General features: G+C 42.2%; 1 protein-coding gene across 1 annotated transcript in view; it reads left to right on the plus strand.

The window, feature by feature from the left end:
• Positions 1-27151, plus strand: part of CCDC150 (coiled-coil domain containing 150) — a 2807665-nt gene that overhangs the window by 954473 nt on the left and 1826041 nt on the right. The window contains exon 11 of the mRNA XM_044070503.1: positions 3596-3773. Within this exon, the coding sequence (XP_043926438.1) occupies positions 3596-3773 (178 nt within the window). The remainder of the gene's footprint in view (positions 1-3595; positions 3774-27151) is intronic.

Genomic DNA, 27151 nt, shown 5'->3' on the forward strand with positions numbered 1-27151 from the left:
ATGAGGAGGACAACGGGAGACCCAAATTGAATACCGTGAGGTACTTTGGCAGCTATGATTAAATGCCTGTGCCCCCCCCCCCCCCCCCCAGGATTAAATGATCAGTTGTTCCAGCACTCAAGTTGAAAGAGGCTAAATTTTAATGAAAGTCAATGATTTTTCAAAATGAATGTTGCTTAAACTGTTTGGTTTTCTTTTCACCGCTCAATACATTATTTTTTTAAGAAATATGTCTTTATTTTAATAAACCTTGTAATTTTTTGTTATGATGAACTGTGTAGTTATGTAGACTTATCATTATTTGAATATCTAATAGTAACAGGAAATGAGTCATTTAATTTGAACCAGCAGGTATAAATGGCTAGTTATTTTTATTTTTAATTTTTTTATTTTGACTTTGAACTGTTTGTGTTGCCATTGCTAAGGAACTTATTTTGGTTATTGGTTGTGTCGTGTGCTGTTGGGTGCCTACAGTACTTTTTGTTCTTTATGAAATTTTTCCCAAGTTTGGAAAAATGAAGACAGGTTTGACTTCTGTGACTGAGGATGGATTGGGGGTTTTGGTACAGGGATTTTCAAAGCTTTGGTTGTTATGTTTTTGGTAAGGTAGGGATTGTATGGGTGTTTGAGGGTAACCAAGATGTGGTCTGTACATTGTGTAATAATTCATGGATTTAGGCCATCACCATCTGGGAACACCTAATGGAATATTTTTGATTATTTTTGTGATGTCTGTGGTAATGCAAAAACCAAAGGACATAGACATGTTATCTTTCTGTAGTGGGTCTTTGGTGAAGATCTGCTTGTTATTTTATTTACCATTTTCCAGAATTTATTTAGATTATGAACGAGTTTGATTTGGGAGGAAGTGAGAAAATTGGCTTTGTCATCTTGTGCCCCTTTTGACTAGTTTTTTTTTTCACTGAATGAAGTTGTTGTGGTTTTCTTGAGTGTGTGACTTTTTTCCATGTTTTACATGGAATGTCACTGCTGTTACAGAGGGCTTCAGTTTTTGGTGTTTGCCATTGGTTCTTTGAAGCTTTACAGAGTCCAGACATTATTGGGAAGTAGGCAAGAGGTGCGTGAAAAAGCAGTTTCATTAGGGCCGTTAAGAGTTAGTAGGTAATCCCAGTTATGTCTGGAGAGCTAAGAGTAAAAGTTACAGATTTTTTTTTGAGATTTAAATTGGAATGTAGTGAGTGTGGGATGGGATTTTGGAACAGGTGGTATAAAGGTAAGTGTTATAGCACAATTATCACTAATGCAGGGAGGGAGAGAGGGGGGATAGTAATGCTATTGATTGTGGCTGTGTCATTGGGGATCAAGTGGTCTAGGTAGTGACTCCATGATGATTGATTAGGTTGGGTGAAGTCTTTTATTAACTGAGAAAGTTATAAATTTGTAAGGATGTATTCTAATTGTATAAATTTTATTTTCTGTATGTTGATATTGAAATCTCTTAGGATGATGATATTTTTGAATGGATGGCAGATGGCATGAGTTTAAAATACTTGTGAACAAAGATTTGAATATGGAAGTATTTGAGGATGGGAGAGGTTGACAGCTACTACTGAATGAGAGTAATTGTTACTTGAGGAAACATTGATGCATAAACTCCCATTTGGGGTTGGGGTAATTTTTTGTGGGGTTGTTTATGGGAGGTTATTTTTTTAAGTAAAGCATTCTTCCTCCTGATCTTTTGCCTGGCCTAATATTGAATAGGTATAGTTAGGGAAGTGTTAGCAAAGGTTGGGGGTATCAGATTTTACTCAGGGATTGGAAATGTCTGGGACGTCAAGCTTATTAGAGTCTACAAAAGATTATTTGAATTTATTTGACATTCTGCAGGCATTTTTCATTTGGAGTATGCATCTGTTCATCCATATCTATCATTATAGTTTTAGTTATACCAGGTTCAACTAACCTTATTACTGTTCCCCTTACAATATGCAAGTTAAAACTGTTCTGATTGGAAATGGAAGGACATGATTTTTTTTTTAATTATGCAGGTCAGATTACAACATAAGATGTTTTAATCTGACAAACGCATTTAAAACTTTTAACAGACACCTAGCTAGGGGGGTGGTCAAGTACCTCCATGGGACTGGTGTATTCAGACCTAGGGTCGATAATAGAGTTGTCTGATTCTGAGGAAACCTTCTTCTTCTCCTTGAGCTTTTCTTTTCATTTTTTAGGGTAGTTGTCTGCCATAATAGCCTTAAGTTGGAGAACATGACCTACTTCTGCTGGGAAGTTGATAGGCATTTCTTTGCTCAGACCAAAATGGACGTCCATCTAATTTTAACAGCCTTTGGTTTAATGCCCTAATAGACCTCACAGTTACAAACACTGTGGTCTAAACCAAGACAACACACACACACATGTCGAGGAAATCTTTAAAATTAATCCATTTCTTGCAGACATACTTGTTAAACATTTGTCCTGTACCTTCATGCGGGTTGCATGCCACGTGAACATCTGTCAACAAATAAGCTAAGCTATTATAATTCTGTTAAAAATGACAAAATAGATATCTCCAGTGGGCTACTTATCTGCTTACTGTTTGGTCTGACGGACTAATGTATGCTGCTTTCTTTTGCATATTGTTCATTCATAAGCTCAGCAAGAAAGAATAGAAGATATTACTTGTATACTAGGTGCTTAAGCATCTCCATGATGAAGGTGACATTATCTCAGTGAGGGAGAATGGTACTCCAGCTCTGAATGTCTAGCTAGACGTTGGACCTCAACCTGCGGCAGACTTCCCTAATGCAGTGACTGCAGCACAGATTACACTCAGACATCTACATTTATGGTAATACAGCTGTACTGTCATAACAGACAATGATCTTAAAATTGCTACTCAACAGTCCTTCAACTTTAATGATATGTAACTTTGAACAGTTGTATTTGGGCACTTACAAGTGGTACTCTATTACCTATATGGGAACCAATACCTTGACATCTCTGAAAACTATTGTGAAACATTGCAAATGGGACATGATCTCTGAGCCATTGTGTTCCATTAGAGCTGCTGTTATCAGGAAATTTTCACTTAGGGCAGCTAGTTAGGATAATTGAGCCGATTTCTCTTGTCTTTTTTGTTCTGTAGCTGGAGTTCTACAGAGTTAAATAATGAAAGTTATGGATACTTGCCATAATGTTTTATTTGTGTGTAGAACTCTAACTGCAGGAAACAACCCAACCCTGGTCATACTTCCTTACATATCTGTTAATTTTCACTTTGTTAAAATTGTAGTATTTTCTAGTAGTGCATTGTGGGGGCGGTACTGAGGGTTTAACAGTCTGGCAAAGTTCTTTTGTGTCATGTGGTTCTAATGCCTGTGGTATATTCCAAGTCATTGTTTCTGCATTTCAAGTTGTACTGGTAAGATACGTCTTCTGGTGAGTACCCAAAACTTTTAGTTGCAGTGAGTGTACTCACACAGCTGAACTATCTTCTGATGTGGGTGGAATGTGCACATATTAGTATCAGAGCACAGTATACAAATAAATAGAAAACCTGCATCTCTATATTGCAATGCTTTAGCAGTTTGAAATGTTTTCTGTAACAAGACTTCTTTTCCTGATGCAGTGAATCCTTGAATACAGAGTACCAGGAAATGAAAAGGAAGGCTCAAACTGTGGAGGAAAAGGCAGCAGCACAGAAAACACTCCATGAGACTATTATTGCTCGAATGCACGGTGAGCTGGAAACTACTGTTCAAGAGAGAGACAGCTTTAGGATGGAAAAAGAGGAACTCACAAGAAAGGTATAGTTAGAACTGCTGATTTAAAAACATTGTGGATACCTGTTAGATTGAAAAGTAGCTACTTTAACACCTTGTAATTTTAGTATTGCAGCAGAAGGCCATTTTCTTAATGAATCATCACATGTCAAAGTATACAGTGAAAAAGTTCAGTAGTTAAAATTTTTCAGTGTAAGAATTTTCTGTACTATTTTGAGAAGCTTTTTGTTAAGGTTTCTCACAAAAGTGAGTTTAACTAGTAATTTAACACTGATAGGTTGAATACTAGATAGCCGTGCATTTTTGTGTGTTGTTTTTTAACTTCAGACTTTGTTAATTTGGTAGGTAGGCTGATCCTTGGAACCCTTTGAGACATAACTTGGGTGTGTATACCTAAAGAGTTTGCATTTACATCAAGCATCATTATGAGCATGAACGTTTTAGTGAAGTTTTGAGGAAACTGAGCATACAGTAGTTAATTTATTTATGTCTGTTGTAGTAGCATTGCAAGCAGTCTCTGTTAAGTGAGTTTAGATATTCCAGGTCTCTGTCTTACTAAATAGATGAACTACCTATTTGATTATAGGCATATATCCCTATGTTTACAGAGTATTCTAGTATTTGGCACTTTAGAGTGATTGTCTAAGAAACAGAGTAAGGAAAAGACAAAATAGATTAAGATTAAACTATCTACATTTATAGATATAGCAATGATTGTTTCAGTTATAGTTCCAAAAACAACCAAAAGAAATAGATATGTGCCACAGATGCAGCCAACTCACTAAACTATGTTAATGCAGATAAGACGGCTTCTAAACTAAATGACAGCATACAGAGCAAAAGATCAAGGAAGACACAGTTCAACAACATTTTGAGATAATAGAGAATATCTAAATGCATATCTGTAAGCCTTGTGTATTATTGATGTAATAGAGATTTAGAAAAGCCAATTAAAAATTATCTTATGTTGTCAATTTTCATGTTATCCTCAACGTATAGGTTTGGATCGGATTCCTTGGATCCAGTTAGCCACTGCAAAAGCTTGTGTCAACCAAAAAGCTCATGAGCTCCCTACCCTACTCACAATGCATTTCTCTTAATCTCCTCTGATCTTGTTTGCCTCTTTACAAAGACAGGGTCATTCCTAACAGCTCTCGAGCAGTAAGGGTTTTCTAGAGTTTATATTACCTTTCCTTTCTAGCTTTAGTCATATTTTTCGCCCTATTATCTTCTTTAAGCTGATTTCTCTTTCCAGTGCCTTTCCCCAGATTTTTGCTTAAATTGTATAAAGTAAAACTTACATTGCTGTTTCCCTGCCCCCTTTTTCCCCGCTGTCTCTTTCTCTATTGTTATATTTAAAAAAGTAGTATTAATGTTTTTCTTTAGTAATTATATAAAGAAGTTTCCTTTCTAGTTATTGTTGTTCTTGTTTTTGTCTTGATAGTTGTGCTTTGCTTCACAATATTTCAGAAAAAATCAGACAGGCAGGCTGGCTTCAAAAAATGTTCCAAATGTGGTCACAAAATCCCACTAAGTGACTCGCACAATATGTGTGTCTGCTGCCTTGGTCCATCCCATCTTCCGGAGGACTGTGACATTTGCAAGGCATTTAACCATAGAGCTCTAGGTGAGCAGAAGAATAAATTGATTTGAAAAGGTATGTTGCCCTCCTCGTTTGGGGAGGACATTTCTGGCGCAGACAGAAAGAAACTGGATTCTTCCTCTAAATCTGGACACTCCAGCCTAGCTTCCTCCCTGTCCTCCAGATGTTTAGACAGACAAAGGAAAAGACCTTCATTGGCTCCAAAAATTTCGACGGAGCCGACTCCAAACTTGTTAAACACTTGAATCCAAATAAGGTTTCTTGAGATCCCACAACTTTGAGGACTCCTCCATCGGATCTGACAGCTTTGCATCAGAATCTCTGTGTTTAAGGAAAGGTCGAATCAGTCGCTGTTGGATCCAATGGGAAGCCCATTTAAGCCAGTTATGCCCAGGACTTGGTACTCCTCCTCCATAGATCAGGTATTATGCAGGGTTCTATCACTGTTCTTGGAGAGACCAAGGTCACTGTCAGTGTCCACGACTCGCTCCACTACAATCCTTCCAGAAGATGATGTGGCGAGGATGGTCAAGAAGATCCTCTGGGCACAAGGTATTGCAAGGCCCCCTATTGCTCTTGCCCCCAAGGGTCAGGAGCTCGAAAATTCTTCATCAGTGCTTCATGTTCCTCCTTCAGTTTGCCTGGAAGTTTCAAAGTAATCCGATCTGATTCACCCGGTTCTGTTGAAGCCAGAAACAAGGATCCTTCCTTCCTCAGCTCTGAGTTCCTTGGCTGAATCGGAGCTAGGGACCTCTCGAGTTTCTGGCAGCCTGGTCTGATCCGAGAGAGTGGGTTCAGCACCAAAGTTCTCGGAGCCATCCCTCTATCTTGGAGTTTCGGCCCAGATCAGCCCGGCGCTGACTTTGACTTCAAGACTGCTGTCACCTGAATTTGAGGGGACCAAGACCAGAGGACACCATCTTTCTAGTTGGGGTTCCATCATTTTTCAGGGACAGTCAGCTTTCAAGGCTCTGGAGGGAGATATGTCTGCTTTGGCAGTCCAGACAGAGTCTGCCCTGTCAGATCTGCTGTCCTCTACCTTGCAGACCTTGCCCCAAGTGTCTCGACCAGACCTCCCACAGGAACAGCGGGTCCACAAGCCCCAGGCTACTCACCAGTGCCCCCCCCCCTCCTCTTCTGAACGCCCCACAGAGTAGATTCCTCAGAAGAGGAGGTGCAAGAGAAAACACCTGGACTCCATAGAGGAGTCCATCACTGACGAGACTGACCTTGAGGAAGGTGAGGGATCCCCTCAGTCACCCCCTGACATTTTCTTTGGAGATATCTTTGAGATCTTGAAGCAGAGGGGTGGTTAAAAGTCCAGCAATCCCTCATCTGAAGAGTTGGTGTACCTGGCGGCATTTGGATCCTGTACATCTACCTGCTAGCTGTCTCCGCTCACCGATGAACTCATTGAATTGGTTTCTCAGTGGGTGTGAGAGGCTCCGGACTCCATCAAACCAACCCCTCTCAGACCAAATAAGATTATTTCTGCACCGGTTAAAAAATATTGGGTGAAGGGTATTCTGGTAAATGCCATGGTTGTGGCGGAAGAAAGTTCTACTATCCATCCTCCTAATAGGGATTCCAGGAAGATGGATAGATGTGGGAAGCATGTCTTCTCTTCAGCAACTTTCGGCTTGAAGTCCCTGAATTATTTGTCCCATTTTACTAGATTATAGAGGGATCTGATCAAGAAGCTGTCGGATGCCCTCTCAGGAGCTGTGCCTGAAGAAGTACAGGATTCACTCAACTCTCAGCTGGCCACCTTACATGCTATTGCAGACTCCTCCATGAGGCTGATCTCACATGCAGCCAAAGGGATGAGTAGAGAGGCTGGTTCTGGCATCTCTATGAGGAGACACACCTGGATATGCCTCTGTGACTTTGCAGAGCTTTTCAAATCTTCATTTGTCAATGCTCCGTTTGACGGCATTTCCATTTTTGGCCCAAAAGTCAAAGAAATGCTATCCCAGTGGGAGAAGGATGGAAAGACCCTTTTCTGCTGTGGGCATTCATTTTTCCAGTCCTCACAGACCTTATTAGAAGAATCAGAGGAACAGTGGAAAGATGCGGTTCAGAAAACACAAGGGCCTTTTCCTCACACACGTGGAGAAAGTTTAACCAGTGTCCGAGGGGGGAACAGTGATGAAAGACGCTGCTGTCACTGCAGAGGGGCTCAGCATGATCAAGGGTCCAGAGATACCTTCTTTGGCAAACCTTTTCAGCACTCCTGAAAGGAGGCCCAATTGCTCTTCTCTGGAGGCATTCGGGGGTTTGACTATCCCTGCACCAGAGACCATGGCTAAAAATAAACGATACCTGGGTGCAGAGGATCATATCCAGAGGATACTTTATACCCTTTTTCCGTCTACCTCTCCAAAGCAAAAAAACCTCCCCGATGTTCCATCCAGTCAGAGGCAGCAAGCAGCCATCCAGATTCATCCAAGAAGTCCACCCCAGACCAAAGAGGATCCTGAACTTACTCAAGGTTCTTTTTGGTACCGCAAAAAAAAAAAAAAAAAAACAGGACTGGAGACCTATTTTGGATCTCAGCAAATTGAACAAATTAGTTCAGCAGAGCAAGTTTCGGATGGTCACAGTTCAGTCCATTCTTTTGTTCTTGTAAAAGGATGACTGGATGTGCTCGTTATACCTTCAGGATGCATGCTACCACATAAAGTTTGACAGGCAATCCAGAAAGCATTTATGCTTCTGGCTGGGAGCCAGTCACTATCAATTCAGAGTACTGCCATTTGGCCTCAAAACAGCCATCATAGTGTTTACCAAATGTATGGCAATAGTGGCAGCTCACTTGAGGCAGAAAGGATTCCAGGTGTTTCCATACTTAGACGTCTGGCTCATCTCCGCCTCAGCCAGGCATCTGCTCTTAGAAGCAACAGACATGGTTATTCAAACGTGTTCTTTGTTGAGGATTACATTAAGCTATGAAAAGTCACATCTAGATCCCACTCAAGAACTGGAATTCATAGGCGCGATCTTAAACAGTTAGAATGATAGCATGTCTTCCATCCTCAAGACTGAAAATCATAAGAGATCAGGTGAAGAAACTTCTACACAACTTGAGTATCTGCTCGAATGGTACTAAAATCCTTAGGTTCAATGGCAGTAGAGATATTAGTTCTGCTAGCCAGATGTCATATGAGATTCTTACAATGGTCAGTCCTTCACCAGCCCATGTCAGTCCCGAGAACTATCACAAACACTTGCAAGAAGGATCTTTCCTGGTGGGTTCACTCAGATTAGCTTATGCAAGGTCACCCATTTCTTTCCCCTCATCCCTAAGGCCACGATGACCATTCTTCCCAGATTGGGGGGGGGGGGCAGTCCAAGAAACCTGGTCTGTACCAGAGGGCAACTCACACATAAATGTCCTAGAGATGAGAACATTGTTACTAGCTTGGCAAGTCTTTCAAAATACTCTTCCTCTGGAAACAATTGTGATTCAATCAGACATCATGTCAGTATTATGATACATCAACAAACAAGGGGGAACCAAATCTTACCCCTTATGTCAAGAAGCACTCCGAGTGTAGAAGTGGGTAATCTCTTCCAACTACTTTTTGGTGGCAGCGCACATTCCGGAAAAATGAAATGTGATAGCAGACAAGTTGAGCAGATCTTTTATCATGCATCATGAGTGGTCCCTCAATCAGTAGGTGTAGTGGAAAGGATATTCTGCGAGTGGGGTTAGCCTTGCTGTGACCTGTTTGCATCCCATCTGAACAACAAATGCAGCAGCTGCTTTGCCCTGATCCCCCCAAAGGGGGAGTTCCTGAGGGACTCTCACTCATGATTGGCCTTTCTGTCTGTTATATGCCATTCTCCCAACTCCTTTGATCCCCAAGTTTCTTCAGAAAATGAGAACAGGTTGAAGAGAGACTTAATCCTCATTGCCTTATACTGCCCTTGGTAAATCTGTTTTCGTTTTCTTTGGCCTCATGTATGGAAGAAGCCATGGATTCTAGATCAAACTCCAGACCTTCTGTCTCATCCGACAGGAATGACTCATCCAAACATTCACACCCACAAGCTGATGGCTTGGTATCTCCAGTTCCGTTGATAGCCAGATAACCTATGCTGTCTTCTCCAGTGCATTGTATTCTGCTATCATCCCATAAGTTGTGTACAAGGAAATTGTATAACAGTAAATGGGGGAGATTTGTACATTGGGCACAACTAAACAATATAGATCCCTTTTCTGCACCTATCCACACTGTTTCGGAAATTTTGGCACAGTTCAATGGGGAGCTGCTCACTCTACAAAGTACAATTAGCTGCAATTTCTAATTTCCACATTGGGTTTGATGGTTCCTCACTTGCGTCACATAAGCTCTGCAAGACTTTCTTGAGAGGAACTTCCTTTCTGAAGTCACCCTATGAAGATCCCTTTCCATGTTCTAAATTTGGTTTTACAGAAAATTGTACAGCCTCCTTTCAAACCAGCAGCTAACTGTCAGCTCAGGTTTCTCTCTTGGAAAACAATTTTCTTTGTAGCCATCACATCAGCAAGAAGAATATCAGAGAGCCAGGCTTTATCATCCCAGTCGCCATACTTCGTCTTTCATAAAGATAGAGTTAGCTTATGTACCATTCTGTCCTTTCTGCTGAAGATAGTTTCAAAGAACACCATCAACCAGATGATTAATTTACCGGTTTTCCTCCCAAGCTTTAACAATAAAGGCAAATATTTATTGCACTTGTTAGATGTTCACAGACAATTGCGTTTTTATCTACACAGAACTAAAGGCATAAGTCAACTGTTTATTTCCTTCTGGGAGACTAAATTGGGTCTTCCACTCTCCAAGATTACATTAGCCAAATGGCTCACAGATTGTTTATCTTTTATTTACAAGAGTCAAGGTTTAGAACTGTTCAAGCTCATTCCATTAGAGCGATGTTTACTTCCTCAGTCTTTCAATCCAGGGCGTCCATGGATGATATTTGTGTAGGAGCCACCTAGGCTAACCCCCCATACCTTTATTATTCATTACAAATTGGATTTGGTCTCCAGGGGTAGAGCCTCCTTTGGTTCGATGGTTCTGAAGAATATCCTTCCATAAGGCCATCCAGGAATAAGGTAGCTGCAGACTCTGTCCCACATGTTGAGGATAAAATGAAAATTGACAACATCAGAGAAAAATTTTATGTACTCACCATAATATTCCATCTGTGTTGTTGATTTTCATTTTTTCCTCAACAACCCATCCCCTGTCCCCCTGTCCCTGTCTCTTCTAGAGGAGTGAGTTGAACCAAAAATTTGTCAATTGACTAGCACTGGAGGCTAGAAATGGTCTTTCCATGTCTAAAGGAATTCTTTACCCTGTTATTGTATATTATATTATATTATATTATATTATATTATATTATATTATATTATATTGACCACCTAGGAACATATGCAAGGATTCTGTTTTTGAACATGAGCTCTGCATTTAATACAATAATTCTGGAACTTCTTCACTTGAAACTGTCCCAGCATTCCATTCCTGTGTCCACCTGTCAAGGGATCACCAATTTTCTAACCAGTAGGAAACAGCAGGTGAAATTGGGGAAATTTACATCTAGCTATTGCACGATCAATACAGGTGCCCCACAGGGGTGTATGCTTTCCTCACTGCTATTCTCCCTCTACACTAATGACTGCACCTCTAAGGATCCCTCTGTCAAACTTATTAAATACATGGACTGCACAACTATCATCAGGCTCATCAGGAATGGTGATGTCTGCATACAGATGGGAGGTTGAGCAGCTGGCCCTTTGGTGTAGTGAGAATAATCTAGAGCTGAACATTCTTAAAACTGTGGAGATGACAGTGGACTTTAGGAGTGGTAGAACAGTATCCCCCTTTTTGTATTTAATACTGCTGTTTCATTTGTGGAATCTTTCAATTTTTTTGGGATCTGTAATCTCCCAGGACTTGAAATGGGAGACCAGTGTAGGGTCCATCATAAAAAAGGCACAACAGTAAATGTACTTTTGCGACAGCTGAGGAAGTTCAACCTCCCACAGGAACTGTTGATTCAGTTCTATAGAGAAGTCATTGAGTCTGTTCTCAGCTCATCCATAGCAGTATGGTTTGGATCTCTGTCATGACAAAAAAGTCAGGTCTGCCGAAAATATCATTAGTGCTAGTTTGCCTGCCTTACAGGACCTGTACTATTTCAGAGTAATGAAAAGGACAGGAAAAATAACCACCAGCCCTTCACATCCAGACCACCATCTTTTTGAACTATTACCATCGGCCAGGCGTTATAGATTAATGCGCACTAAAACAAGCAAATATAAGAACATTTTTTTCCCACAGGCCATCAAGTTCATAAATGGTTAACTCAGGTTATTAGGCTGGAGTATTCCTTTTCCCAAGCCTCAGAGGATTCTGCAGTATTGTTTACATGTTATTTACTTGTTTATTTCAGAGTTTCTTGCACTTTGCACTTTGTATGTATATGTATATTTACTTTTTTTTTTTGTCTTGTTCTAATAGTTGCATGTATGTCATTTATCTTGTTTTCAATAATTGTATGTATGTCGTTTATGTAATTCATACTTGAAGAGTCACTGAAACCGGAGTCATATTCCTTGTATGTGCACATTCATGGCCAGTAAATGTCATTCTGATTCTGATTATAAATACTTGCAGCAAACAAGATCTGAGGAGATTAGGAGAGATGCATTGTGGGTAGGGTAGGGAGCTCGCAAGCTTTTTGGTTGACATGAGCTTTTGCAGTGGCTGAGTCAGATCCCGGAGATCGGATCCAAACCCATATGTTGAGGAAAAAATGAAAATTGAGAACACGGATGGAACATTATGGTGAGTGCATAACTTTTTTTTGCTCCACTCTGCCTACTGATCACCAGCCCTCTCTTTTGGCCATTTAGTCCATTCTCTCTCCATCACTGAGGGTGAGGGTTGACAATGGAGTAACCATCTTTTGGAGGACATATCAATACCAGCAAAACAGACATGCTTACTTGAAGGAACGTTCTGTCAGATAAAGCTTCAGTCAGTAGGTAACTGCTGATCTGGTAGTGGTGGTGATTTGCCTTTCTGTTCCTGTTTTCCTAAAATAATGAATTTGTACAAATATAAAAGTTAAAAATAATTGACATTTTGAGTTCATGCTCTTCATTTGCTTGCTGATGTGATGACTTTCTTGGTGTAAATGTTTTCCTTTCTTGACTTTAACCCTCTTGCAAAAAAACTTTACTAATTAAATTTAATTGCTCCCCTTGTTTCCCCACAGAAATGTTTGATCTGATGATGCCAATTTTCATTCATTCCTCAGCATATGGGTTTGGATCCGACTCTGCTGCTGTTTCACACCTCGTGGATACTTCAAGCTCGCAAGAACCTCATTTACCCATAATGCAACAGTCCCCCTCATTCCCCAGATCTTGTTTGTTGCCATTGTATACAGACGTGGTCACTGCAGCTCTTGGGCGTGAGTTGAGGAGATAAGTTATTGCTACTTTATACCTTCTTCCTATTTGCAAAAAGTTTCTTCTTTATCAGTAGTAATATCACCCCTTCTTACCATTGGTAGCTTTTTATTACCATTGTTGGTAAACTTCCCTTACTGCTTATCAGTAATTTCTTAAAGGAGAGCTGCATCCAAAAACTGAAAAAAAAATGTTTTTCAGAAAATCTTGAACTTTTCTGCATTGCCAATGCCTCTGTATCAAAGCAAATGGTTACTATTATTTTCTAGTTTGTTATACCCTAAAATGATCTGAAGGAGACTGACACTGCTACCAGCTAGCATTATTTTGTTTTACAGCCCATGCCTGATGTCATGTTAGACAAACAGAAAGATATCTTCATGATGAGAGGATTATTTACTGTAGTTTTCTCTCTCATCAGTTGACAACATTGCTGTATCTGCTTACTTTTCACTGTCAGCATCATTCCACATTTTTAATTACTTTGCTTCCTTTGATTTTAATTAATGGCCATCTCTATTGCAGTATTTTAAGGAATGTTTGAATGACAGGTTTGAAAATGTAGCTGAGTTAATTAATTGTTCTTTTCAAACTAACAACTGTAGTTCAGTGTTCAAGTGTGAGAAATCTGACCCGTTATTGTTACTTGGGTTGAGATGGTTTGTGTTGCATTCCCAGTTTTAAACATTGTAGCTAGAATTAAAGTCTTCGATGTTGATCTTTACTCAACTCCAGAAGAAGCATGCACTTCTGCAGAAATTGCAGTGTCATATACTGACAGAAAGTAAGAAGAGTTAGATTAACATATTTGCTTTCTTTCTTTGTGGCACTGAGTTTTATTAAAGGGAAAGATATTTGCATGTGAAAACTAAACTTGAAAGCCCTGGGTTTTATTAAAGGGAAAGACATTTGCATGTGAAAACTAAACTTGAAAGCCATGCCGTTGTTCAGACTACAGGCTACACTATTTATCTGAGATGTGATGCTGGCAATCTGTAACTGATAAGCCACATTTAAATCATTATTTTCTTAATGGCTCTGTTGTCGGGATAAGTGACCTAACTTAATTACTGTTCCACTCTTAGTAGCTGTTCTGATTTAACAGATGAGACAAATGCAGGAAAGAAAGGTAAAAAAATAATTATTAAATTGTTTTTTTTCTGTATGTGAAGTGTTTAGTCTTGGATTACTGGGAAGGAAAATAACTTTTTGGAAAGAAAAACTTGACTTTTGGGTGGGGGTTCTGCATTAAATACTGTTGTTGATGTTCCCTTTCTCTCTTTCCTGTAAAAAAAAACAAAACAAAAAAAAAAAGTAGCTTATTTCTATTTTTTGTCAATCCCTCTACTTTAACTTCCCTCATATTTGCCTTCTAAAAGTGGGATTGTTTCTACAGTTTTTTTTTTGGTATGACAAGATGGCAGATTAACCATCAGGGTTTAAGAAATGTAAATGTAGCCAAAAATCCCATTATCTGATGCCCATGATCTCTGTATTTATTGTTTGAGACCTGAATATTTGCAGTCTTCATGCTCTGTGTGTAAGGCCTTTAACCCTAGAGTGCTAATTGACCAGAAAAATAAATTAATTCTCAAGGGCCTTCTTCTTTTGGAGAATCACTTGCTGGAGCTCAACCTTCCAAATCTGAAAGAAAGGAAGCAAAAAACTTTGAATCCTAAACACAAGTCTTCGGATTAGACTTCTTCCGACACCAGATCTGTATCTTCGGATCCAACTCATCTTAACAGTTACCTAAGACTGGTTATGTGTCTCCTCTGGACCCCATATCCCCTCAGCTCCCATCTTTATTCCTGGAAAGATGCTGATCACCTTCCATAGCCACTTCCTGTTCGTCCGGAAGTCTCACAGAAGTCAATGTGGACAGTATGATGAGGAAGTTTCTCTTGACACATTCTCTTTAGTACAAACGCACCAGTTTTGGCTCCTACTCCAATTCGTCCCTCAGTTTCTGAGCCCTTGGATCCAAGACTCCCAGCACCATCTATTTCGGATCTGAAGATGCCTTTATCCTCAGATCTGATGTCTTCTCTGACTGTTCTGGCTCCAAGTGTGTCAGAGACAGATGGCTGTCAGACCCTAAACTTCATTGTCAGGTCCGAGGGGTTGGGGGTCAACTCCAAAGTTATTGGAGCTGTTTCTGCCCCTCGGAGGCTTGGCATTAGCTAGCTCGGTTCTGAGTCCTGCATTGGGTGGTCTGTCTTTGGGTCAAAAGAAACAGTCATTCCAGAAGCATGCCTTCTCAGCTACAGTGGTTTCCTTCTCCTGTGGGCATACTGCTTTCAAGGTAATAGAGTATTCTTTTCTAGAGATCAGATGGCTCCTCCCACCTCGGATCTTGCTTAGGGATCTCAGATGTCTTTGTGTCATGAGCTTCAACATTCTGCTTCACAGGAACAGCCACCCCAAAGCCTCCAGGCTATCTCACGGGGAACAATTATTTCTTCTGATACTTTTCCGGAACATCCCACCAAAAAAGTCCCTAAGAAGAGGAAATGCAAGAGGAGGGACTTGGACTTCCCCCAGGAGCTGGTCACAGAGGATACCAATTTCGATGAAGGGGAAGGGTCCCCAAGATCACCACCTGATAACGTCTCATTCAGAGACATTTTAGAGATCCAGAAACAGAGAGGTGGATAGTCTACCAATAACACTTCTCAAGAGGAATTGGTATTCCTGGAGGCATTTGGTACTGGTCAGCTACTTCCTGGGTGACTCCACCTGTTGATGAGCTCATTGATTTGATCTCTCAGCAGGCATGGAAGGAACCTGATTCTGTTGAGCCAATTCACAAGAAACCAGATAGGATCCTGGCACCACCAAAAGGAAATGAATTCTGGAACAAAGGGGTACCAGTGGATGCTATGGACATGGTGGCAGCCACCAAGAAGGAACTTGCGGAACAGAGTTCCTCTGTTCATCCCCCAAGCAGAGAGTCTAGGGTGCTGGACAGGTTTGGAACACATTTGTATGCATCAGCGACCTTTGCACTTAGGTCTGTAAATTACTTGGCACACTTCATCAGATTAGGGAGTGATTTGATCAAAGATCTTTCCAAATCTCTCTCAGGAACCAGTACTTATGAGTCAGTCTTCTATTTCTTCAGAGTTGGTGACCCTTCAATCTATTTCCAACTCATCAGTGAGGCTTATATCCCAAGCAATGGAAGGAGCCTCAAGGGCACAAGGTTCAGGCACTCCCCTCAGGAGGCATGGCTGGATGCGCCTGTGTGATTTTGCATTGCCCTTTAAGTCATCCTTCGTCAGTGCTGCCTTTGATGGAAGTTTGTTATTCAGCCCCAAAGTGAAAGACACAGTCTTCAGGTGTTAGGAAGATGAGAAGACCCTGTCTGCAGTGGGTATATGTATTTTGACTCTTCAAAGAACCTTTTTGAGGAATCAGTGAGGTGGTCAAAAAATGTGGTTCAGGAAGTCCCAAGGTCCATTCCATGATGCATGTGGAGAGAGTTCCCCCAGGGGCAGAGGGGGGAACTCAAATGGAAGGCTCCATCCATGTGGTAGAGGAGGCCTGCAGAACCAGGGGTCCAGAGATTTTTTCTCTGATGGACCCTATCAGAGCTCCTGAAAGGAGGCCCAATTAAACACCTCTGAAGGCAGTTGGAGCTTGCTTATCCCTGCACCAGAGAGCCTGGCTGAACATTACAAAAGATACTTGGGTACAGAGGATTATTTCCAGAGGTTATATAATTCCCTTGCCCTACCCCCCGCCATTTATAAACAAAATTCCTAATGTTCCACCCGGTCAGAGGAAAACAGCAGCTCTGGAAATACAAAAGCTGTTAGAAAAAGAGAGTCATCCAAGAGGTCCCCCAGACCAGAAAGGATCCAGAACTTACTCAAGATTATTTTTAGTGCCAAAGAAAATGGGGGACTGTAGACTAATTTTGGGTCTCGGCATTTTTAATAAGTCAGTTCAGCATACCAAGTTCTGGATGGTCATGGTTCAGTCCATATTACCATTTCTGCACAAGGAAGACTGATGTGCTCACTAGCTCTACAGGACACTTATTATCACATAAAAATGAACAGACAATCCAGAAGATATCTATGCTTCTGGCTGAGAGCCAGTCACTACCAATTCAGGGTACTGCCCTTTGACCTCACCACAGCCCCCAGGGTGTTCACCAAATGCATGGCAGCAGTAGTAGCAGCTCACTTGAGACTGCAGGGATTCTGGTGTTTCCGTATCTAGACAATTGGGTCATTACCGGTTCGACCAAGCATCTGCTGATAGCAGCTCGGGACTATGTACTCCAGATTTGTTCCAATCTAGGGATTATGATCAATCACAACAAATTTAATCTTCAACCATTCCACGTGATAGAGTTCATAGGGGCCTTCTTCAACACACTGTCAATGGCCAGTTCTCTCCCCTTGTCAAGAGTTCAGACTATTTGTTTTCAAGTCAACAAACTTCTTCAAAACTCATTTATGTCACCCAGACTGATTTTTCAGACCCTGGGTTCCATGTCTGCAGCTATAGTTTTAGTTCCGCTAGCAAGTAACCATATGAGAATTCTTCATTGGACAGTAGCAACCCAGTGGTCCATTCTACAGCAACCTATGTCAACCAAGCTCAGCATAACTCAGACATGAAAGAATACCTTTGATAGTGGTTTCACTCAGATCAAGGCCATAGTGACCATGACTGCTTCCCAGATTGGGTGGGGGTCATTTCTTGGGGAAGACTGTTCAAGACACGTGGTCCCACGAGGAGGCCAAAATGCATATCAGTGTCCTGGAGATAATGGCAGTACTCCTAGTGTTGCAGGATTTCCAAGACCCGCTCCCCTCTGGAAGTATTGTGATTGAAACGGACAGTATGTGTGTAGTATGACACATCAACAAACAAGGAGGATCCAGATATTACCCCTTATGTCAAGAAGCCATGAGAGTTTGGCAACAGGCAGTTTCTTCCACATGATTTTTGATAGCAAAGTACATACCGGGGAAATCCAGTGTGATGGCAGGTCCATATTACTAGCTCACAAGTAGTCCCTCAATAGAAAAGTGGTGGAGATGATATTCCATCAATGGAACCAACCGTGCTGTGACAACAAGTGCAGCAGGTTCTTTGTCCTAATCCCCTAACGAGGGGAGTCACAGAGAGACGTTCTCCTTCACGATTGCCCCCAGGTCTCATATACACCTATCGCCAAATCCATTAATCTCCAAATTCCTACAGAAAGCATCCTGACTGAAGAGCAAGGTCATCCTCATTTCCCCTTATTGGCCTCGACAGATTTGGTTTCCCTTCCTTTGGCCTCATTTAGTTTATCTGCCTTGGATTCTGGATCCAGTTCCAGACCTCCTGTCTCATCCAACAGACAATGCTCATCCGGATGTCCTGGGCCTAAAGTTGACCACATTGTTTCTTCAGTTCCATTGATAGCCAGAGAACTAAAGCTGCCTTCCACGGTCCATCACATTCTCTTGTCATCTCACAAATCTTCTACTAGAATATTTACAAGCACAAATGGAAAAGATTTGTCATTTGGGCTCAACAGCAAAATATTGACACTTTCTCAACATCAGTACCAAAAATTCTAGAATTCCTGGCTTCTGTATGTAATGATAGGGTAGTCCTTCAGTGGTCAGGGTTCAGCTGCCATCTCCAGTTTCTTTATTGGTGTTGGTAATTCTACATTTGCTTCTTCACATCTTTGTAAGGCATTTTTAAAAGGAACCTTTTTACTCAAACCATCCTTTAAATACCCTATTCCACCGTGAGATCTAAACTTAATGTTACAGGCCCTAGATCAGAAACCATTTGAACCGGCTGCAAAATGTGAATTGAAATTTTTGACTTGGGGGAAAAACTATATTGCTGATAGCCATAACATTGGCCAGGAGAGTTTCAGAACTTCAAGCCTTATCCTCGAACCTTCCTTATTTAATTTTTTATAAAGAATAGAGTGTTCTTAAGAACCAGTCCTTCCTTCCTTCCCTCCCAAGGTGTTGTCAGGATCTAACATTAATCAATCTGTCAACTTACTGGTATTCTTTCCAAATTTTTCAAAAAAAGGTGAATATATTTTGCATATATTAGATGTTCACAGACAATTATGCTTCTGTCTGCACAGATTTGAGAAGCTGTCCGGTTTGATTCTCAGCTAGAGCGTCTTCTGCGTGGAGACATGCATGAATGGGCATACCTTCGTTGAGGGTTGTGCGTCAGGCCTGGCAAGCCGGTACGTAAAAATCAACTGCCAATCATTAGCAGACCGGAGTTCCGCTGTGGCGACCCCTAACCGGGAAAAGCCGAAAGACACACACAAATACCAGTTATTTGTATCTTTTTCAGAAACCAGATTGGGTCAACAAGTTTCAAAAATAACCTTATCAAAATGGGTGACAGATTGCATCTCCTTTGTCAAGATCAGAACAGACTTATAAACAAAGCCTATAAAAGCCCGTTCTACCAGATCCATGGCAACTTCATCAGCTTTTTTATCCAGGTCTTCCATGGATGATAATTGTGCAGCTGCAACTTGGGGCAACCCTGATACTTTTATTACTTATTACAAGTTGGATCTGGTCTCTAGCGGAAGAGCAGCCTTCGGCACAAGAGTACCCGGAATATCCTTCCTTAGAGTCCACCCAGGAATCGAGTAGCTGGTGACTCTGTCCCATATGTTGAATGAATGAAGATTAAAACATCAGATAAAGAAGTATAATGTTCCATCTGTATTGAGTATTTTCATTCTTCCTTAACCCCCCCCCCCCCCCCACCAACACCCTACCCTGTTTCTCTGATTGACTTCTGGAAGAACAGTAGAGTATTATAAGAAACAAAGTTCCTTCCATTTGAGCTCCAGATAGTTGCTATCCATCTTAAAGCTGGAATTCCATGATGTTTTACAATAAGAAGCTGCAAACAAGATTGGAGGAATGAGGGGGACTGATGCGTTATGGGTAAAGGAGGAGCTCAAGAGCTTGTAGTATCTGTGACGACCGTGCCCTGGCCCAGCAATCAAGGAGCCTCAATCCTCACCACTAACACCAGGGAGGTCATGTCCTAGAAGAGAGGAAAGGATAACTAATACACATAGGAAAGTACAATTTCCCTTAAGTGCACACAGAGATCACAGTCAGTCTGGGGCTGGTTGCTCCCTTACTCACTAGGTCCCCAGTAAGACTCCCCACTGGCTCAGCTATATGGTCCAGGTCTCAGCCTAGCTGGGCAAGCTAAAACCTCCAGTACCTTCTGTCCAACCAGTGCTTCGTGTCCCTGCCCAAGTAGCTGACACAACACACACACACTTTGAGATAAGTATCTATACAACTTCACAGACACTCCGGGGAAAGGCTGACACAGATTCTCCAGCTGTGCCTCTTTACCCAGACTATACGGTAGTAATCTGTGCCACCACCCAGCTAATAATATCAGCTACTAAAAAGCCCTTAAAAGGGGTGTCCAATTATTACTGTCCAATATTATCCAATTGGTAATGTGACTATACAGTCTAAGGCTTATTTTAGAGTGCCTATTACAATAATCTCTATAATGTACTCTAGAGCTTATCTCTACACAAACCAGCCACAGGTAAAGGTTTTTAAAATATTTAATAATAAATAATTAAAACACAAGACAACAGCACTACACCACAGAGATATCTAAGAGTTCAGAGATCACACAGAAACTTAAAATAATACAGTAGGACAGGTCTGATTTCAAAGAACAATACCTAATTAATCTTTACTAGCTTTAACTATTTCTACAAGAAATCACAGTGCAAAAACGTACATGTGAGCATAAGGCAGAGTGCTGATAAGTTGGGTATCAGAATCAAAATGCTTTCAGTCTCTTGTGAGAAAACAGTATTTAAACATTTCTAACAAACATGTCTGCTGGATCCCTCCCAAATTACATCATGTTGATACTTAGGTTTTCCCAGGCAAACAAACTGCATTATTTAGCAATCTAACACCTTCTCAGAAACTTACAACAATACAAGACAGTTCACATGTATACTCTAACAGAAACCAGAGCAGTAAAGCACCATCCACATGTAAATTCTGGTAATAAATTTAGCCTTAAAACAATGGGCATGAAACCTTAATCCAGACTCACTGGAGCCGAATTCTAACATGAAAGGGTCACAACATGCTTCACTGGGCCAGTAGAGTGCAATGTTGTCACATATTTTGCAGTTCCACATTTCACAGTATTCTTTTACACTCAAGAAAACATGCCTGTATTTTACATTTATTTACAAATGCCAGAATTATATATCAAATTCTATTTGACTAGGCTGGCAGCCTTTGCCCATCTCTCCCCAATCGTCACATCTCTTCCCCCCCGGGGAACTCGAGCAAGTTGTGCCCCTTGAGAAACATAGCTTGAGAGTGTCAGGTCTGTCTGGGTGTACCTCACCCCATTCCCTGTCTTGAGAGCCCATCTGCATTCGCATTGCTACTCCTACTCTGGTGCTGCACTGACATATCATATGCTTGCAACCCCAGACTCCATCTTAGCAACTTGGCATTTTGCTGACTGGCTGTTTTTAACCATGTTAGAGGGTTGTGATCTGTCATCACAGTGAATTTTCTTCCATACAGATAAGGCTGATGTTTTTTTCAGTGCCCTTACTCTGGCTAGACATTTCTTTTCTACCACTACATAGCACTCCTCCCTGGGTTGCAGCCTACGACTGAGATAAACCACTGGGTGCTCTTCTCCCACTGAAGAAATCTGGCTAAGTACAGCCCCCACCCCATAGTTTGAAGCATCCACCTGCACAACAAATCCTTTGCTATAGTCTGGACTGGCTAACACAAGGGGTCCTCCTAAAGCTTCCTTAAGCTTCTGAAATGCCTGCTCACATGCTGGGGTTCACACTACCTTATCTAGCCTGTTTTTCCTTGTCAGGTCTGTGAGGGGGAGCAGCTATGGTACTGTAATTGGGAATAAACTTTCTGTAGTACCCTGCTGTCCCTAAGAATGCCCTCACCTGCTTTTTGGTAACCAGTGCAGGCCATGCCTGAATGGCTTCCACTTTGGCAGTTTCTGGCCTTATCTTACTGCTCCCCACTCTATGTCCTAGGTAGGAGACCTCTGCCATTCCCATCTAACATTTACTCGGCTTAATAGTCAACCCTTCCCTCTGAAGTCTGCCCAGCACCTCCCTGACATGCTGAAGGTGCTCTTGCCAGGAATGGCTGTAGATTGCAATATCATCTAGGTAAGCAAGGGCAAACCCTCCAGCTAGGATATTATCCACCAGCCTCTGGAAAGTTGCTGGGGCATTCTTCATCCCAAAGGGCATCTTTGTGAACTCATACAAGCCAAAAGGAGTCACAAAGACTGACTTCTCTCTAGCACTGGGAGTCAAGGGCACCTGCCAGTAACCCTTGGTGAGATCAGTGGTTGTAAGATAATTTGCCCCACCCAGCTGCTCTTGGGCCTCATGGGGTAAGCATCTGACTCTGTATGACTATTACATTTCCTGTAATCCACACAGAACCTGATGCTGACATCCTTCTTTGGCACCAGCACTACTGGTGTGGCCCTGGCACCAGCACTACTGGTGAGGCCCAGGGACTGTTGGACTCTTGAATCATCCCTAGTCCCAACAGCTCCTGTACCTCTTCCCTCAGAGTATGTTTGACTCTCTCAGGCACCCTATAAGGCGCCTGCCTGATGGGCCTTTGGGGTCCTGTATCCACCTGGTGCTGCACCAGGTGGGTGCACCCTGGTTTCCCGGTGAACATGCCCCCAAACTCCTGCAACACTGCTTATATTTCCCAAACCTGGGTAGGAGATAGCTGCTGGGACATTGCTACCCCTTCACCGAGGTGTCAGTCCGAGCCTCACTGAGGAGATCAGTCACAAGATCTCTCTCAGACTCCTCCTGCAATCCATTGCAAATGCTCAGCACAAGGGCCTCCATATCATGGTAAGGTTTCATCATGTTAACATGGTACAATTTGTGTCCCTGCCTTTTGCCTAGCAGTTCCATCATGTAGTTAACATCACTTACCTTTCTTACCACCTTGTAGGGTCCCTCACAAGCTGCTTGCAACTTGTTGTGTCTGACAGGAACAAGAACCATCACCTGCTGCCCCAGAGCATACCCTCTAGCTCGAGCATTCCTGTCATACCGCACCTTTTTCTGTTGTTGGGCTTCTGCCAAGTTCTCCTGGGCCAGGCCCATGAGTTCCCTGAGCCTTGTCCTAAGGTTTAAGGCATATGCCACAACAGTCTCATTGTGAGACTCACACTCACCTTCCCACTCATCTCGAATTAAATCTAGAGGTCCCCTCACCCAAGGCCCATACAGCAACGCAAAGGGTGAAAAACCTGTGGATTTCTAGGGAACCTCTCTGTAAGCAAACAGATGGGGCAAATATTTGTCCCACTCCCTCTTAAACTGATCTGCAAATGCCCGTAGCATGGACTTGATTGTAGAGTTTAATCTCTCAACAAGACCATTAGTCTGGGGATGGTAGAGGGTGGTCTTCATGTGCTTCACCCCACAGGACTTCCACAGACAAGCCAGCAGGTCTGACATAAAATTGGCACCTCTGTCGGACAGTATTTCCTTTGGGAAACCTACCTTGCTGAAAATCTCCAGCAAAGCATTTGCCACCTTCTCTGCCTCAATGGAGGACAAAGCCACTGCCTCAGGGTATCGTGTAGCATAATCTACAATCACTAGGATATACTTTTTCCCTGTGGAACTTGGGGTACTCAGAGGACCCACAATATCCATAGCTACCCTCTGAAATGGCTCCTAAATCACAGGCTAAGGCATCAAAGGAGCTCTCACCTTGTCTCCTGCCTTGCATACCTTTTGGCACTGCTCACAGGTCCTGCAGTACCCTGTTACATCACTGGAAATTCCAGGCCAATAGACGTTCTGCATAATACACCTCTTTGTACATTTTATGCCCACATGACCTGCAAAGGGAATATTATGGGCTATGGCTAGAAGCACCAGACAGTAAGCTCTAGGCACTACCAACTGCTGTACTCTCTCACCTTCTAGCCCTCCCTCAGGGGTCCACTCTGTACAGTAACCCTTTGTTCCAGTATACAGATTTCCCCTTCCCTTGAGAATCAGGTGTATCCCTAACTACCTGCCTCAGGCCTTGCAATATTGGGTCTGAGAGCTGAGCCTGTCTCAACTCCCTCCTTGTAACCCTTCCCAGCTCCCCTTCCACAGGAAGTCTGGCATCCTCTGACAGTGGTGCCTCACTGTCAGCCTGGGTACTACTACTCACCTCTACCTTTGCAGTTACCCTGTCCAAGGGAATATCAGTACCCACAAGTAGCTGTGGCTCACAATCAGTCTCACTGCTACAGCCTAGCTCACCCCCTGAAGTAACCACCTCAGCAGTCCTGGCAGCAAGTATGCAGTCTGTCTTGGTCTCCCCCAGGCTACCAGACCCGCATACTTGTCTCCTAGCCTTACTACATGTAACTGCATAAGTGCATAGTACTGCCTCATCCAAATCCTTCCCTCTCAGGACATCTGCAGGATGGTTGTTCCATACCCCTGTTGCCTCAAGACAACCCACTGTTGACATTTTGTCTTTCCCATTTACTGGCTCCCTCACCTTTGGTTCCCCACCTTGCCTCCGTGGACACCTGTATGCTACATGGCCCCACTGGTTGCATTCAAAACATTTAACCCTAGCTCCTGGACATGTACCTGGGCTTGTGGCTTCCCCTGCTACTGGCAGATTCTGTTTGGGCAGTATGTGCTGCCCATCATGGTTTCCTTTAGACCCATGAGCAGTACTGGGGTCCCCTTCCTGTACAGGGCTGCCCTGCTGGCCAGGTATAGGTCTCCCTCCTTCCCCAACTCATCTGAAATAGCACACTGTCTATCAGCTAACCAGATCTTCATGTCCACAGGCAAAGTGCTAAGGGCTTGTTCCCTTCCAAAAGGTCTGCCAGCCCTTCAACAGTAGTGACCTGACATCCACTCACCCAGCCATGAAAATAAGTGCTCAGTTCAACAACATATTCACATTCATTTTCATCTGCCTTGCGTCTATGCTCACGAAACTGTTTCTTATACATTTCAGGTGTTAGCTTAAAACATTCCAACAAGTGTCTTTTTACAGCAGTATAATCAAAACAGTCAGTGTCATGCATTTTTGCTAAAGAAGTTACAGCTTTACCATGGAGTAAGGGGGTCAGGAACCATACCCAGAGCCCTTGGTCAACTGCATACTGTTTACATACCCGCTCAAACATATGAATGAAGCTATCAAAATTATCCCCCTCTTTAAACTGTGGAAGAAATTTACTGACCTTTTGTGCTTCTGGGGTCCGGTTACTCCCTTCCCCAATACCTCCATGACTCTGGCGAAGAATCAGCATTTCCCTCTCATGCCTCCTCTGCTGTTCATTTTCCTCAGCTTGTAGACTCCTCATTTTCTCGGCTGCTTCTAGTTCCATATGCCTGACCTCCAACTCAAGTCTCTTTAGCACCAGCTGAATTTTTTAAGTCCACTGCAGAAAGGTTGAGCTGTCCATTCTCCGAGGATATTGTATCTCCACTGTCAGTCTGATTGTCCTCCAGGCTACTGTTTTCTGATGCAGCTGTAACCAAGGCTGCAATCACATCAGCCTTAGTCAGGTTTCCATGCACAAGTCCCATAGCCTGGCACATCTCCACCAGCTGGCCCCTTGTCAGCTTTCCATACTTTTCTGGTGACATGCTGCCTGCTCACCCTGTCTAACACTAAGTTAACAGAAGAAATAAAACAATTGTGATCTGAACTCTGAGTATACACTGCGTGGCTGTTTTAGAGTACAAAACACTTTTAGAGATCACTGTACATAAGCTACAGGAATTCGCTCTACCCACACCACTACAAGCCAATTAGTGTGTGAAGTAGATCCCACCACTGCCACCACTTGTGACGACCGTGCTCTGGCCCAGCAATCAAGGAGCCTCAGTCCTCACCACTAACACCAGGGAGGTCGTCTCATAGAAGAGAGGAAAGGATAACTAATACACACAAAGTACAATTAAGTGCACACAGAGATCACAGTTAGTCTGGGGCTGGTTGCTCCCTTGCTCACCAGGTCCCCAATAAGACTCCAGAACTATAGGATCCAGGTCTCAGCCTAGCTGGGCAAGCTAAAACCTCCAGTACCCTCTCTGACCAACCAGTGCTTCATGTCCCTGCCCAAGTAGCTGACAACACACACACACACACTTTGAGATAAGTATCTATACAACTTCACAGACACTCCTTGGAAAGGCTGACACAAATTCTCCAGCTGTGCCCCTTTACCCAGACCATACAGTAGTAATCCCTGCCACCACCCAGCTAATAATATCAGCTACTAAAAGGCTCTTAAAATGGTGTCCAATTATTACTGTGCAATATTATTATCCAATTGGTAACGTGACTATACAGTCTAAGGCTTATTTTAGATTGGCCTATTACAATAACCTCTATAAATATGCAATGTACTCTAGAGCTTATCTCTACACAAACCAGCCACAGGTAAAGTTTTTTAAAATATTTAATAATAAATAATTAAAACACAAGACAATACTACTACACATATATGTAAGAGTTCAGAGATCACACAGAAACTTAAAATAATACAGTAGGACAGGTCTGATTTTAAAGAACAATACTTAATTAATCTTTACTAGCTTTAACTATTCCTACAAGAAATCACAGTGCTAAAACTTACATGTGAGCATAAGGCAGAGTGCCGATAAGTTGGATATCAGGATCAAAATGCTTTCAGTCTCTTGTGAGACAGCAGTATTTAAACATTACTAACAAACATGTCAGCTGGGTCCCTCCCAAATTACATCATGTTGATGCTTAGGTTTTCCCAGGCAAACAAACTGCATTATTTAGCAATCGAACACCTGCTCAGAAACACAACAATACAAGACAGTTCACATGTATACTCAAACAGAAACCAGAGCAGTAAAGCACCATCCACATGTAAATTCTGGTCATAAACTCTAGCCTTAAAACAATGGGCATGAAACCTTCATCCAGACTCACTGGAGCCGAATTCTAAAATGAAAGGGTCACAACATGCTTCACTGGGTCAGTAGAGTGCAATGTTGTCACATATTTTGCAGTTCCACATTTCACAGTATTCTTTTACACTCAAGAAAACATGCCTGTATTTTACATTTATTTACAAATGCCAGAATTGTATATCAAATTCACAAACATGCCTGTATTTTACATTTATTTACAAATGCCAGAATTGTATATCAAATTCTATTTGACTAGGCTGGCAGCCTTCTCCCATCTCTCCCCAATCGTCACAGTATCCACGAGCTATGAAACAGTAACT

The sequence above is a fragment of the Protopterus annectens genome, chromosome 4.part1 (assembly GCF_019279795.1).
Source record: "Protopterus annectens isolate FY-2018-M chromosome 4.part1, PAN1.0, whole genome shotgun sequence".
Lineage (NCBI taxonomy): Eukaryota > Metazoa > Chordata > Ceratodontiformes > Protopteridae > Protopterus > Protopterus annectens.